The sequence below is a fragment of the Macrobrachium nipponense genome, chromosome 3 (assembly GCF_015104395.2).
Source record: "Macrobrachium nipponense isolate FS-2020 chromosome 3, ASM1510439v2, whole genome shotgun sequence".
Taxonomy (NCBI): domain Eukaryota; kingdom Metazoa; phylum Arthropoda; class Malacostraca; order Decapoda; family Palaemonidae; genus Macrobrachium; species Macrobrachium nipponense.
Genome location: NC_087202.1, coordinates 83,372,391 through 83,388,687, shown reverse-complemented (window position 1 = coordinate 83,388,687; position 16,297 = coordinate 83,372,391). Strand labels below are relative to the sequence as shown.

General features: G+C 35.0%; 1 protein-coding gene and 1 long non-coding RNA gene across 2 annotated transcripts; both read left to right on the top strand.

Annotated features, from left to right (window-relative positions):
• The first annotated feature begins 7,159 nt into the window (after window positions 1–7,159).
• LOC135221865 (heme-binding protein 2-like) lies at window positions 7,160–11,243 on the top strand. The gene is made up of 7 exons (XM_064259815.1): window positions 7,160–7,241; window positions 8,008–8,070; window positions 8,241–8,303; window positions 9,183–9,315; window positions 9,490–9,670; window positions 10,549–10,662; window positions 10,838–11,243. The coding sequence occupies exons 2-7, from the start codon at window positions 8,011–8,013 to the stop codon at window positions 10,905–10,907; spliced, it is 621 nt and encodes a 206-aa protein (XP_064115885.1). The 5' UTR covers window positions 7,160–7,241; window positions 8,008–8,010; the 3' UTR covers window positions 10,908–11,243.
• Window positions 11,244–12,277: 1,034 nt separating this feature from the next.
• Window positions 12,278–12,849, top strand: LOC135222229 (uncharacterized). The gene is made up of 2 exons (XR_010316231.1): window positions 12,278–12,445; window positions 12,715–12,849. It is a non-coding gene; the product is annotated as an uncharacterized LOC135222229 (long non-coding RNA).
• Window positions 12,850–16,297: the final 3,448 nt, after the last annotated feature.

Genomic DNA, 16,297 nt, shown 5'->3' with positions numbered 1-16,297 from the left:
TTGGTCGGAGCAGTCTTCTGTTATTATTTACATAATTCTAATCCTAACCAGAGCCCGAGAGCTTAATTTTCTGAAAGTCTCAACCTTCCGTATACCAATTTTGGCCCAAAAGAAATTATTATTCGTAGTAATTTGAATATGCTACTACAGAAACAGACGGCAAAAAGAATATGGTAAGTTTACATAGCTTGAAAACATTATAATATTAACACCACTTGGACATGCCTTCTGAAAAGGACTTGCTATTCTATAATGATTCCAAACAGCATTGTTCATGAGTAGACGAAATGAGGAAGGAATATGCTCCTTAAGACAAGGCATTAATTAATATAATGGATTTAATAGCAGGTGGTTTTGCTGAAAGTGTATCAAAGCATCTGATTCATGAATACTTAACCCAACAGGCGAAATTAAGGATATATCGTGAATCAATTCAGAATTGGACTAAATTAACCCAGAATGTGCGGGGAAGACAAAATTAATGAGTCTTAGGATACAATGAGAGTGCTGTGCACAGAAACTTTTAGAGGGGAGGTGGATAAAGAATTGGTTAATAAACGAAATCATTTGATTTTCAACAGAAAGTAACTTTGTAAAACTTGTGCCTTCGACACACACACACACACACACTCACAACAGTAAACCATGTAGTACCTAATTCATTCCTCAGGTAAAAAGAAGACCAAGGGATATTTCGGTGACTGTCTCCTAGCTATTAAGCAATATCCCATTAATCAAAATCTGACTCTTTTGTCTTCGTCAGTAATTTCTATACCTAGTTGTTGGTACTGTCGGCCAAAAAACTATTGGCAGAGTTTCATAATTTTTCGTTCACCTGCCTGACGCACAATTCATGCCATATTTATCGATTTTTCTTTTCAAAGATGGAAGAAATCATAGTTAATGACGTTAAAAACAGTCACTGATATCTTTAGAACATTATGTAATGTTATTGTGTAAAACTATTTTCCATATAGCAAAATTGACGCGAACGAAACGAAGTGATAAAAAACGTCATATCACAACCATAGATAACATGACCAAAAAGATAGGAGACATCTATCACTATGTTTTTTTTCCATCTGTCCATCCGGCTGTGGTGTTTGCTCATGGTAACACTGCATCCCGGGCTTTAAATAATAACCTATTTCGAATATTAACGGTGTAATTCACATACAGTAAATTATTAAAACACTTTTCAGTTGCAGATGTACACCCAGATATCCTTTTATTTACCTAAAACTTACACATAGCCTAACTATTTAAAGCCTGGACGCAGTGTTACCATGCACAACCACCACAGGCAGATGGACAGATGGTAGTATCGCATAAATTATCATTTCAATATCAAGTTGAAGGTAGTTGAACTATTCCATTTGTTAAATTTTACAGAAAACATTGGAATCTCACAAAATGCTATCAAATTAAAAAAAAAAAAAACGATATCCTAACAGTGTGAACCAGGCGACCTAACTCTATTGCTTTTGATGTTATGTGCACGGGAATCTGTCAGTGTGTCATTTATCGGTCTAAGAAACATCCCTCGATGAGCGAGAGACAATTATTGCACTGCATTCGGTGCAAGTTCCTGTTGAAGAGATATCAAGAAAGCTTAATAAACCGGAGAGAATCATACATAGATGAATAAAATTGTTTAAAGATTGGCAAAATTTAGAACATGGGCCTAGAGGTGGAACATCTCAAAGCACCACAAGAGAGCAAGTCAATACAGTAGTGTAAACGTTGCTGAGCAACTTTCATTTGTGAATTTTGAATTCTAGTGCATCGTCACGACATTGCTGAACCAGGAATCATGACTAGCTCTACGCTTATGACTGGTGTCTGATGAATACTTTAGATGGAGAGGAAGAGATTTCTAAATCTACACTTGAAATCTTTGATAGGTGTCTAATGAATAAGCAAACTTATCTTGATGGATGAGAGATTCAGTTAGGCTTACTCTTTTTGATGCATGCATTTTTTTTCTTCAAAACCTAAAGAATACATTTTATTGGAGATACTTTATTAACATTGGCCTAATCCCTCCATCACTCATATAGTACGCCACCTCCGCTCTCTTCTATACATCTCAGGCGACTCGAGCCGACTTCTCTCTACGAAGTACGAACTCCATCGCGTGAAAGCATCAGTAATGATTGATAACGGTTATTTTAAAATTCCCCGCACCGACAACGAACGCCTTAAAATGCATGTTTATAAAATATTTTCTGTTCAAAGAAACTTTATCTCCCATTCCCGAAAATATGTGCATACACTCGCGTTACCCCCCTGTAGCCGTCAAAGAGCAACCCTTGATTAAAACAGTAGGTTTTTCTAAAAATAAATAAATAAATAAATAAATAAATAAAAACATATGAAATAGACTTAAACGAGAACGTCACCTTTCATATTTCTTATCCTTTCAGATACTTATAATATGCTTATGGTAGTAGGTCTAGGGATACATGTGAAACTAATTTGAATTAATTTCTATTTAGAAGAAATGAATAGCTACAGAAAGATCAATCTAAGAAAGCTTTAATGAAAGTAAGCCTTTCTTAATGTATTCGTCAGTTTTGACTCCCACAGCTTTCCAACGTGTCCAAATGAAACAGGATGATATGCAAGGAATTCGATAAAAAATAAGACTGAATTATATTCGTTTGATTTTTTTATGACAGCTTTTTGACTTTGAATAGCTAGGTCTGAGTTGATTATGTTAAGCAATTATGAAAAGGATAAGAAGAAAGGCGAACATGGATAATAAAACCAGAATAACGGGAATAATCAAATAAAGCAGATTAATATATATATATATATATATATATATATATATATATATATGATATATATGTATATATATGTATATATATAACATATATATATATATATATATAATATATATATATATATATATATATATTGTCGATTTAAATATTCATTTATATTACATATCCGAGAGAGTATACTGCTGAAAATAGACCTAGGCTAATCATGTGTGAAAATCAGAGGTCCAATTTAGGCCCACTAAATGTGTCATGCAAATTATTTTATTGATCAAAGGACAAAATTAGTTTAATTAAACATTGTTTTCAAGGAATGTTAACGCCTTGATGTATTGTTTATCGGCTGTAGAAGACGAAATGACAACACCCCAGTGCAGTACGTTGAGTCAAGACTCGAGCGGCAGCAAAGCCAACTTCAAAATGCTTCGGTATGCTGTCACGAAGCTGGAGTTGAGAATAAAATTAGAAATCGTGGACCCATCGGTATTTATTTTCTTTACTTTGCAAAATAATTCTCTTTAATACGTTGAATAAGTCTACTCTATTCTAATGTAATTTATTTCAAGTATAGCAAGTTTGAAAGGAAATGTTATCTATTGTTAAGTAAATAATCTGGCATCTACATATGGCAATATTTCCATAACGAACAATGAATTAAGAAACTACGTCAATTCTTCGTTGGCCATCTGTACTATAGCTATAATACAGCCTCAACCAAAAATGTTTGCCGCGGATCCTCCCTCTAGGCTATATACATACTGCACATATAAGGTTAAAATATATAGATATATATATATATATATATATATATATATATATATAGTGTGTGTGTGTGCTGTGACACATTTACATACGCGAATAAATGCGTAAGCCTCATATGTGGATAAATTTCGCGAACACACTTACATTTTTTTCGCAATGCGTTATCATCATCATTAAGAAGAAAGTTCTACCAAGAGAATGCGTGCTTGCAAGTTGCATAAAGCTTTCACTAAGTATGAGTTTGCGTGTGAATTAATCTGGGCGCTCAAGCAATGGCAGGAAGGAAAAGCTCTTATTTACGTTAAAGAAAGAAAGGAAAAAAACTTTTGTCATCTCGCTCTGTTTGTTATTAGTACTATGCACGAGCAGATACAGGGTTCTTTACGGTATAATTATAGGCATCGTGTGTGTCGCCGCGCGTCGTATCCTTTCCAAGGAGACGCGAATGTTAAATTCATTACAATTTTATGATTGGTTGATTCAATAACTTACATAAAATGAAAAACTCAGTACGAAGCTGTTTATTCTTTTTACTGTGTGAAAACAGAGACGAGCCTGGAGAGGAATCAGTAGATTTGCCGAGCTCTTCTTCTCTAGTATAAAATTAGAATATCATCAAAAGATATTTAGGTTAAAAAGAAAACAATAAATTAATATGTTAATAATTAGATAAAACCGTATTGAAATGCAAGGGGAATAGCATTATGGTAGTAATACATGGGACTGCATACAATAATGATAATAATGATAATTATAACAATAATAATAAGTTGGCACTGCCATTAGAGTCTGGGTTCTGATACTGGTGTTACAAGCAATATCTAGTTTTCACAGGGTTTTTTTTTCGTTCCTTTTTCTTTACACGGTATTAAGCAGAGATAATCTCTAGTCCTATGTGACAATATTCTGCGCAGCGTCTATTAGGAATTTAACGGAAGAGAGAGAGAGAGAGAGAGAGAGAGAGAGAGAGAGAGAGAGAGAGAGAGAGAGAGAGAGAGAGAGAGAGAGAGAGACTAGCTCCAAGGTATAGTCATTACCGGCACAAACCAACGTAACCGGACATAGTTACGAAACGGTTTCCCTGCCGTAAAGGAAGTGAGACTAGAGAGATTTCGTCACTGATACTACTGTGTTTTCAACAGCTGCTTTATTATATAATATGTCATTTCGTCCTTACGTTTCTCCCTCATATTTTTACTTATTCGTCTGTCTGTCTGCCTTTCGACTGTATTTCTTGTATTCTTATGTGTAATTCAAACCACTGACATGAAAATATCAGTATGCTAATTATCAACAGAGATTTTTAATGATGTACCAAATGTCACGAATATATCAACATAGACCTTTTTTACGAACAAATTTATTAATCAATAAAATAAAATGTATACACGATTCTCGTTCACTTTCTTATACCAGTGACGAAAACTGAAGTAAAATTCTCAGCATGTATTTTTGGCAAGCTTCTCCTCTCCCTCGAATATCTATAAATCTTACTCCGTAAAAAAAAGCCACACTCTTCTCTTCACTATTGTCTTCCTCTCACTTGTTTCATTTTTAATCTTACCAGGTTATGCATCTGCTTTCTATTTTGGGCATTGGTACGTAGGTACACTCTTCTGCTGGTGTAAAGACAAATGGCGTGTTGCTGGGAACCTCGTCCATGAAGACTTGTTGAGGTTATTTAAATTTTTCCAGCTTTTGGGATTTGCGTGATTATCCTGTATGCATAATCGTTTTATTTCACGCTTTCACGCATAAGCAGTATATTCACTCAAGGTTTTAGTGTTACTCATATTCTCACCTTTTATCTATGTATATATATATTTTGGTTCTACATATTTGTATTTTCCCAATCTTATTTTCAGTTTCTTACATTTTAATGTACTGTTATTTAGTCCTGTACTTGCATTCTTTAAAATGACAGCACATACAAAACAAGAATTCGTACTAACTGCGTCCGATCTCCCTCATATATATATAATATATAATATATATATTTATATATATATAGATATATATATATATATATAGATCATCAATTTCAAAGTATTATCGTATCTATATTAAATTAATAAAACGCTTCTAAATCATTGGAAATACCATCATGATGGTACCTATTTTAATATCTATCATTGAAAGATACTTGGGTGGTTCCTGGTTCCTAAGCGCTCACTCCATAAACACAGTTGCAGGCACACTACACTATTTATTAGGTACTATTATTTAGTTTAACTTTATCTTACTTCAAAATGTTTATTCTAATTCCCGCCTATTATCCCTTTTCTGCAACACTAGTGACCCCGAAAAATTACAGATATTCCTTAATTAGATATTTTCTACTTTACTTTTAACCCAACGCCCTTTCACTTCTTCTTTATAACTGAGACAGAGCCGTGCTACTTAGCTTTGACATCCATCCCTTTCCAGGTTAAGAACATTCTTAATTTTGAGGGCTATCCTCATATATTCTCCCAGCTTTCCGTTAGGGGATTTCAGTGTCCCTAAATTTATGTCCTGATCTGTTTTTTGTAATGATTTGCACATGAATAAATGTTCGGTGGCGTCCTCCGCCACTCTGCATATTTCACAAACCTCGTCCTTGAATTTGCCCCGGAAGTTAGCCTTTAAATTCAATACATTCAATTTGGCTTTCATTATGATGCACGCATCCTTTGTGTCAGTTCCCTTATGTACTTGTTTTCTTCGAAGTTATCTATGAATCTCAGCTTCATTTCTTTCCTCTTTTCTCTCAAAGTCTTTTGAATAGCTTGATTAATTCTTATCTTTATTTCCCTTTTCAGTGTTTTTTTTTGGCATATTCTCTTATTCCAATAATTTCTATATTAATTTGGTACATATGTTCACCACGCTTTTTGTCCAACATTGCCCGTATGGGGCTCTTAATTGATCTTCTACTATTTCTTTTATTAATCTTTTCTCCTCCGAATTTATGATGTCGTGGAAAAGCATTATTTTCTTATAATCAATTCTGTAGGCAACTGGCCATATAGAATCGTATCTCGCAAAGAAACTTATTCTTCTTCTTTGTGTGAAATTCCATACCCCTAGACCTATCTTCATCTGGATGGTATACGATCTCGGACATAAGACGAACATTTTAATAACATGCATCTGTGACCTGGGAAGTTATTGCCGAAAAGAAGTGATGTTTTCAAAACTCTCAGCAGATTCATTCCGAAGCTTATCCAAGAATTAATGTAAACTGCCATCGCTTCCGAGGAGAGTTTTTGATCCAAGCATTGTAGTAGTATTAACACCTCATCAGGCTCTTCTCTTCTTGTTACAATGAATAGTGTAGATGAATGAAGAACTTGACGATTTTCTTACTTAGTCAAGTTGTGAGTGCTTGAATGAGCCAATTACTATATAGTATTTAAATTTCTTGTTTTCTAGATTTTTCCACGAAATGCAGACTAGTACTGCTCCCTATACCAACACATAAAGCAGGCAGATAAAATTTTATAACAATGATGACTGGCGGGAATTATGCTCGGAGGTTATAAAAGACTACAATTCTTTGAGCCATGAGAACAGGATATGCGTAATTCTGTCATGCCGCCGTATATAGGACTTATATAACTCCGCACAGCGTTTTCGTAAGCGCCCGTCGTGTATAAAAGACGGAAGTGCCTGGAATCAGGCGCACTTCGCATCCAGTACACTCCTGGAAAGGTAAGTCGAGAATTTGTGTCCTCTTGTGCTTGCTCTGATTTGGTTAATTTTTGTTAACCCTTCGCTCGTTTGAAGTCGTTTACTTGAGAATCGGAGTTTGTTATAAGTATTTACGAGTGTATTTTCTTTTGTCTTTTCAGAAGCATTGCCAGACTGGAATCATTATGTATTCCACGTTATTACATTACAATGTAAAATATATATATATATATATATATAGATATATATATATATATATATATATATATATGTGTGTGTGTGTGTGTGTGTGTGTGTGTGTGTGTGTGTGTGTGTGTGTGTGTGTGTGTATGTGTGGGTGTGTGGGCGTGTGTGTGTGTGGTGTGTGTGTGTGTGTGTGTGGAAGGACAGGGTGACAAGAAGATAGCCGGTCATCAGGTGATAGTACATTTATTGTCGACGCGTTTCGTAACACATAGTTACATCAAGGCTAAAAGAGAAACAACACAAATTAAAAATACGTGAAATATAACTTTGACTTTAAGATTCTCAACAAATATATATACAAAAAGCATACATAAAATGAAAGCAATTTAAAAAGCCCCTGCTAGACTTCAGTGGTCTTATGGCACTACCGTTCTGCTCCTTATAATCACCAGTTTCTTTTACCATTTAATTGTAACATTTCGTAATTCTATCTGTAGCTAATGTCCTCAGGTGGCTCTTTAAGTATCTGATGAGCCAAGAAAATAAATAAATTAAAAAAAGAAAAGAGATAATACTGATTACAATTTCTCCTTTGTTGCAGACAATGAAAACCAACTGTGTGTTGGCGGTTATCGCCGTAGTTTTTCAGCTGCCAGGTATTCTGGTAAGTGTATGAATACATTTGTATACATACAGTACGGGCATGAATTCTACTCTGTTGAATGTTCTGCATACGCACCTATTCTATATTTATGAAAACTAGAAAATTGCCAATTATATTTTCATTCATTTTATACTCCAGAAATCAAACTCTCAAATTCACTCTTTCTATAGGCTCCTCCACCGACTCTGGAGGCGGGAGAAATAGCGCCCTATACCGTCATCAAACAGACAAAGGTAAGTTCTCGCTATTCTGAGAGTCTTTACTTTAATTTAATTTCAATCGGTCATTTATCGAGATTTACTGAAAAAATTCAAATATCGTAACTTAAATTTATTACTTTTATCATTCTGGTCTGATAATGGGACTACGTATTGACGCGATGACAAGTTTTAGGTATATATATATCTATATATATATTATATATATATATATAATTAATATAAATATATATATATATATATATATATATCATATATATATATATATATATATATAGGACTTTAAAAAATGGACCTTTTGCAAATACAGATCGCATATGTCCATGCATAATTTTTATGGGACTATCAGGTGCCACAGAAACGCAAATCTGTTCAGATCTAATATATATGGCACAATTCATGGGTGCAATAATGGTCTTACTATTTGGATATTCCTAGAGAATAAAATGTCCTGGTAACGATTGGGATAGACACGAGAATCTTGGAAGGTATATAAGACTGGAAGAGTTATTACGAAACTCGATCAAGATTTGACGCGTATCGAGGACGTAGATCGGCAATTTGTTTATTTTACGATCTCTCTCTCTCTCTCTCTCTCTCTCTCTCTCTCTCTCTCTCTCTCTCTCTCTCTCTCTCTTCCGTCTAGCTGTCACCGTAATAATACAGCACAGTACTGCGTATCACGAGCAGTAATTTGGCTGAACAACTAGGATGAAAGAGCGCTTACACTGGATTTACTTATCCATTAGCGTATATTGTTCAGACTATGTTACTAAACTATTAGACTTAGCTTTAGTTACTCGGTCTGCATACTAAACTTTCTACCTGCTTCAATCTGTACCTTGTTTACGAAAGTTTTACGTTCAACGACAGACTGATTACGTACTTTTACAGGACTACGAAATACGCTCGTATGCCGCAGCCAAATGGGCGTGCCGTGACCACAAAGGCGATACTTATCGGAGCAGGGACCAAGCCATGTCCTTCTTCGATCTCTTCGACTATATCAGCGGTGAAAATTCTGCAAGTGAGTTATTTTGGGAAGGTTTAGGCTACAGTACTGTGTCATACTATGCTATACTACACATCTGTGATTATGTACCCATTGTAGCATCGTTGCATGCGAACAATTAGCTTTAAATGTTAACAATAACGCCTCCGGTGTCTTTATAAATATCTTCACGTTCGTAATCTCCAACAGACACCCAAATTGCCATGACAGCACCAGTGACAGTTTACACCCAAGCCAACATCGATGCCCAGGGCAACTCCCTGTACAAAATGTGCTTCTACATACCCTCTGTTCGCCAGGGAAATCCCCCTGCTCCCAAGAGCCAGATTGTGTACATTGAGAATCGTCCTCCGCTCGTCCTTGCAGCGAGGTTTGTATTTTTTGTTTTCTAACAGTTCAGTCACTCTCTGGCCGTTTCATTTATTATTATTATTATTATTATTATTGATTATTATATTATTATTAATTATTATTTTATATTATTATTATTATATTATTATTATTCTTATTATTATTATTATTATTATTATTATTATACGAATTAGAACGATTACGTGGCATGCACATCTGCATGGTCAATGAGTCTACAACTTAGCTCAATCCTTAATGCTTGCAAGATCGCAGGATAAACCGAGACACCAGAATAATTAAAGTGAAATTTACCAACCCAACACCCACCACACCCACCACAAAAAAAAAAAAAGAAAAGTAAGAGATGTGAGAAATATATATGTTTCCAATGCAAGCCGATACGTCATGAGACTACTGAAACTCAAAACGGAGTTCATGTATCATCAACAATGTGATATTATCAGAATGATTTCCCAACAAGCTCGCTTACAAAAAAGAACGTTTCATTACGTAACGTATTGGTCACAAATATTTCAAGAACCTGTTTATTTCTAAATGATTGTGGATACGATTTTCACCGAAAGCCTTAAATAAGGACGCCAGATATCGGCTAATATTTCTCTTCAGTTTACAGGAGCCTCTACAGTCAGTTGTGTAATAGATTAAGCAGTTTGAGCCCTCTACCTGGGAGGGTAAACTCCCACTTTAATGCAGGAAGTTATTCTTTGTTTCTTTTAAATTTTGATGCTTTTAGGGTGAAATTATCCGAAATTATTTGGAAAGAGAAAAATGAAAAGGAACCTATACTTATTACACACCACAGAAGTGCTATTCCCTGCATTCAAGTTTGGGTCTTATTTCATACGATCATTACCTTCTATATTTTTCCACCTACAGACGCTTTGGAGGCTTCGTTAAAAGACAAGAAGACTGGACAGAACACATGGAAGCACTGAAGGCAAACCTGAAGGCTGACAGCGAACAAAGTTTCGACTTCGTTAATTTCTACGGGTAAGTGATTATGTCACGCAGAAAGTCTATATCGTGCAAATCCTTGTAAAAATCAATGTAGCCTATTCACTTCATCAGACAGGGTTTAAACTGGAATCGTCTTTGCATTGTAGAACTGATCGACTATTTCATAAAACAAGTAACTGGAATTTCATGATTTTTCTTTTTTTTTCAGAGCTACATACGACTCGCCTTACAAATTCAAGGACAGACGCAATGAAGTCTGGCTCGTGAAGTTACAGTAACGATGCTACACCTGTGGCTACACCTTCCCTCGAGTGCAGACGAGTCTCCGAAGATTGTGATGCAGTTAAAATGGCAAATCCAGAAAACACGTTCATTCACACAGCAGATAAATTCTTAATCTTGTCTAGTCACTTTGTTATTCACTCCAAGAGAAGACATCATGATCTGGGCCTCCAGAAAGTACTTTGGAATGTTACTAGATTTGCAGATTGCGATGGGATACTAGGCTACACTTGTACTTTTCTAATCCAACATTCACTTGCACTTACACGGTTATGTTTCATTTTTGTTTTTTATATGTTTGTGATTGTCTAGGGAATAAAATGAGCATTTTATTACACTTTCATTTCCCATTATACGTATTATTTTTATTATTGCGCATAGGGGGTTCAGAGTTTTAAATGAAAACGCCTTTAAGAATATCAAACTGACTTGCAAGCCAGCTTGATTTGACGACAATAGCTTCGACACCATTTGCTCTCACAAAATACGATGACCACATGTGAATCAAGAAAATTTCAGAGCACAGAGAATATTAATAGTAAAACCAAATATATATGAAACTACAAGCTTAAAAAAAAAAAATCTAGGTCTTCCTAGGTCTAGAGCTACGCGGTGGGTGGTTTGGTACGAAAGCGGATTTCGCCAAACCCAGCGAATTTAACAAATGCAGTCGATCCGGATCTGTAACCGAGATGGTCTGTCCAATATTATATATAGATTCCAGTTTCTGTATGACAAGTGTGCAGTCCAGGACAGGATGACATCATGGAACCCCCTCATCTCGTCCCGCTGTCCTGAATGGGTGGGTAGTAGTACATAAGAAAAAAAAAAATTATTAGGTAGCTAGATTTAACGGGACATAATTATGTTTTACTCATGCGAAGGATATTGCAATTAATGAAGTCTGTGACATCTGTCGTTGATAATTACCAACGAAATACATTCAGTTAAGTACACGTAAAGGCGTAGAGGGCCATATTCTTCGTCAAGGTTAACGTGTACCTATAGATACATTTAAGTCACTGAGAAATACATGACAAACATCACAAGTCTATTGGAGCTATATTTACAGCATAAATTACAAATTAAACAAAGTTTGAGGAGTCACATATAGTATATCCTTAAGGACTTATAATCTTCATCGTGTATCTAAATATATCAGTAGAATGGAATCAAAGGCGGACAGAAGATGGTTTAAGAAGTATCTATCATTACACAAGGTATTAACTGATTATGTTTTGTTTTTTTACCACATTCCGTCAAAAAAGACGCTCGATCTGCTTATAAGCATCTTTAATTTTTTTTTTTTTTTTTTTTGGCGTAGCAGTCACCAAATATGATTTTTAAATATGTCTTTGAAACAATCTTAGCGCAGATATTACAAAAGCTTCAAAGTATTACATGGCTCTAAAATCTTTTACTGAAAAGAACGCCTTCATCATATCTGTCCCACATTTTTCATTAAATGTTCGGCCCTGTTGAGTGAAACTATGAACGTAAACTACACGAGTGTGAGGACCAGAGATTAAGACAGGTAGCTGGTTACTGATGATTTATTTACGTTATTGTTGTTTGAGATTAAGCTGGCCTTGTGCCAGCAAGGGCTCTTGCTCGTAGAGCAGCCCGTATGTTTTATTTACAGACGAACTGGGTTAACATAGACAGGTGCGAACGGATAAGTAGTACAGACTCGCGCCGAGAGCAGAAATGACTGAGACAGTAGATTTGTGTTTTCGTACAAACATACATTCAAAGATAATAAGGTGTACAAATAATGGAATTACATGTGTTATATATCGGCAGAAAGGCCGCGGAACGCTCTAACGGATGGAAGTAAGAACAACGCGACTTGATGACTGGATACAATAAAAAATAGGGAAAAGCATTGTCCTTACACGAGAATTGGAGACGACCACCACCGCATATCAAACAACGTAAGTGTCCAGGGACCGTTAGTCCTACATTAAGGGATCGGTTGCCTGATGCGCCTTCTCCTCCTCCACTGCCTTCCATCAAAGGCATCATCCTCCAACAAACATCTCTCCATACCGTATTCCTTACAAGTGGTTTCCTATTTATCACAATACAGGCCCGTGTCCAGAGATTTTTATGGGGTGGGGGTCGTTTTTCCCAAAACTGGACCTTTTCTTCTATAAATGTCATTGCATACATATACGTATATACAAGATGAAATACTTGAGAATGTTATTTTACAGAAGCAGTCCGCGCGGACTGCAAGAAACATAACCGCGTATACGACATCCACTATATATATATATATATATATATAATAATATATATATATATAGATATAATTATATATATATATATATAATATATATATATATATATAGATATATATACTATATATATATTATATATATATATATTATATATATATATTATATCTATACCTTATACATATTAAATACGTTAAACGTAAGCATACATACACATGGCAAAATATACTATAAAAACGAAGTCACTGTGAATAAAAGCAAATAGGTGGACAGTACGCTTGTATATGTCCATTCTCCGGATTAACCTTAACCTCAAGGATGTTAATCCTGAAAATGTACCTTTTTGGATTAGGATTAAATACCTCCTTTGGCAAGATGGGAGACGTGTCAACGCTGCTAATTGTAGGAAAGTCTCAACCTTTCGTAGCTAGAGTATAGGGATTGGGGGCCGTCCAATGTATTTCGCCGTGTTTGGTACTGACCCCTGCGGAGTTAATTACAGTTGTCCGAATAAATATTACTTAAAATTCTTGTTCAGTAGGTAAAACTGCATAGCAATATCGGAACTGCCATAGTCTAGGCCGCCGCGGATAAGTACCCTAGATCTACCTTATTTTAGTTATATTAAGAAAAAAATTGGGTAGTATGCAGTCTATGCCCTTCTATCCGATTAGATGTTATTAAAAGTACTGACTTTGGTTAACAGAATTTTACTTATAATGTAGAAAGTTTACACTGAAATTCAAAAATATTTCTTGTTTTACTGATTGATTCACTTATGTTAACAATAACATGCATATTACTTTATTTGCTGTTATGCTATATACTTTGACAACAACAACAAAAATTATCATTTATTACTTAGTAAGTACAGTTTAATGAAAATGATAGTCACAGAAAATATGGACTTCCAGAAATTTGGGGGTGGACCGGTGAAGGGGGGTTCGTTCGACCCTCTCGACCCCTCACTAGTACAGGCCTGCAATAAACTTATTTGTCTCAGTCATTCGACTTGGAGACAGTTTACAAACCAAATCCTTTTAGAAATCATCCAATTCGGTAGATTTATGAATGAGCCTAATGTTTCGTATTATGCTGTTTGACTTACGAGAACTTTATCTCGGCAGCCCATCCGGTGGTCCGAAGTTCGATTCTCGGCTCTGCCAACGCGGAATCAAAGGAATTTATTTCTGGTGATAGAAATTCATTTCTAGATATAATGTGGTTCGAATCCCACAATAAACTGTAGGTCCCGTTGCTAGGTGACCAATTGGTTCCTAGCCACGTAAAAATATCTAATCCTTCGGACCAGCCTTAGGAGAGCTGTTAATCAGCTCAGTGGTCTGGTTAAAATAATATATACTTACTTACTTACGAGAACTATAGAATCCCGTGCCATTTTAATTTAGACTATAATGAACTGGTGTATCTGCAGTAGCTGGATGGCAGTTGACTCCCGTCCAAAGGAATGTCATCGTAGAATCCTTTCGGTTACGACATATTTCTTTATTTGTTCAGAGTCCTAGATGAGGGTGAATTAATGTTTTATGTACTACCTCACTAAACAACTCACACCGCTCATCCTAGTAGGTACTATCTTCAACCCACGTTAGTTTTTAAGTTAAAGAAAGTTTGGGTTTCATCCTGATATATATATATATATATATATATATATATATATATATATATATATATATATATATATATATATATTATATATATATATATATATATATATATATATATATATATATATATATATAATACGGATCTGGTAAGTCTACAAGGTGGGAAAACAGTGTTAAAAGTATTAAATTTAAGTCTTGTAAACTTAATTTGATGAATAATAATTTAACCATAAACCATCATTACTAAAAAACTCTTTAAAAATTAAAAACAACAGTTCTTTATGGAATAATTCATAATATGAACTGGTAAGTCCAAAAGCTCGAAGAAACAGTGTTAAAAGTATTAGATTTAAAAGTCTTACACGAGATCTTTATTCCTTTTACACACATCCTCTTCAATATATTATTTTTTTTTTCGCAACAGCTCCGAGTTTGAATGACATCTTGTACACGTTGACTGTTTATTGTGCTTTCCATTAGACTGTACTATAACGTTACGGAACAGCATCATTTTTCTTTAATAGTCCCAGGAGTCTACGGGGCATTCTCTCTCGTCTCGTTCCTAACACAGGCCAGAACAATGTTGGCAGGCAACGTTCGGGTCACTATTGTTCCATACATTGCTTCCCTTCCTTTGTCAGCTTTCCTCACAATCATGCGAAGTTTTCTTGTTTTTGAGAATTGTATTCAACATTTCTATTCCATTTCACTATGTTTCAGATCCATTTCCAATATATCCTCTATTCGGAACATGTATAATTAAGCGCCCCCACCCATTTTTTTTTTTCATTTTTATTTAATACTTAGTTTTAACACTGCTGACATGCCTCACTCGACATTTCTTACGAATTATTCTCGGCTTTGGCGGTCATTAGATTTAGTTTCTCGTTTTCCCTGAATACGTTATAGATAGTGGTGTCGTTAGTTCACTAACTCCATATTTTATTCATATAATAATAACCAACTGGAAAAATATAACAGTCATTTGGGTGTTGTAGTTGTCCTGATGAATATACTAACTCCATCGGGTACTATTCCTTACAGATAAGCCCTGACACCTACCATTATAGGAAAGACGTTTCCACTGATCTGAAATAAAATCTATAGCATAGTCGTATGTAAGGAGGATTTTCTTACCTGCCATTTAAAGTGAACACTCCTGTTTTCGGACAATGCATAGTACTTAGAATTTCATCCATAGTTCACATTAACCTATTAAAATAGCAGAGTGCACAATTCAAGTGTTCTCTGTGCTTGGCAAGGGCAAGCTTAGATTGTGTTTAAATAAATAATATTCAACTTAAAATATACAAGGCTTACAAGCTTTAGAATAATGAGTTAAGGCTAAGATATGATTTAGTATCTAACAAGTGTTTATTGGATTTGATGATTTTAAAGGTGTAAATATATTGTAAAGTGTTAAAACAGGGTACTGATTTAAAGACATAATACTGAAATAGAATAATCTCAGATGTTTCCTCTACCAAAACGAATAAAGGTAGCATTATCTATAACGCA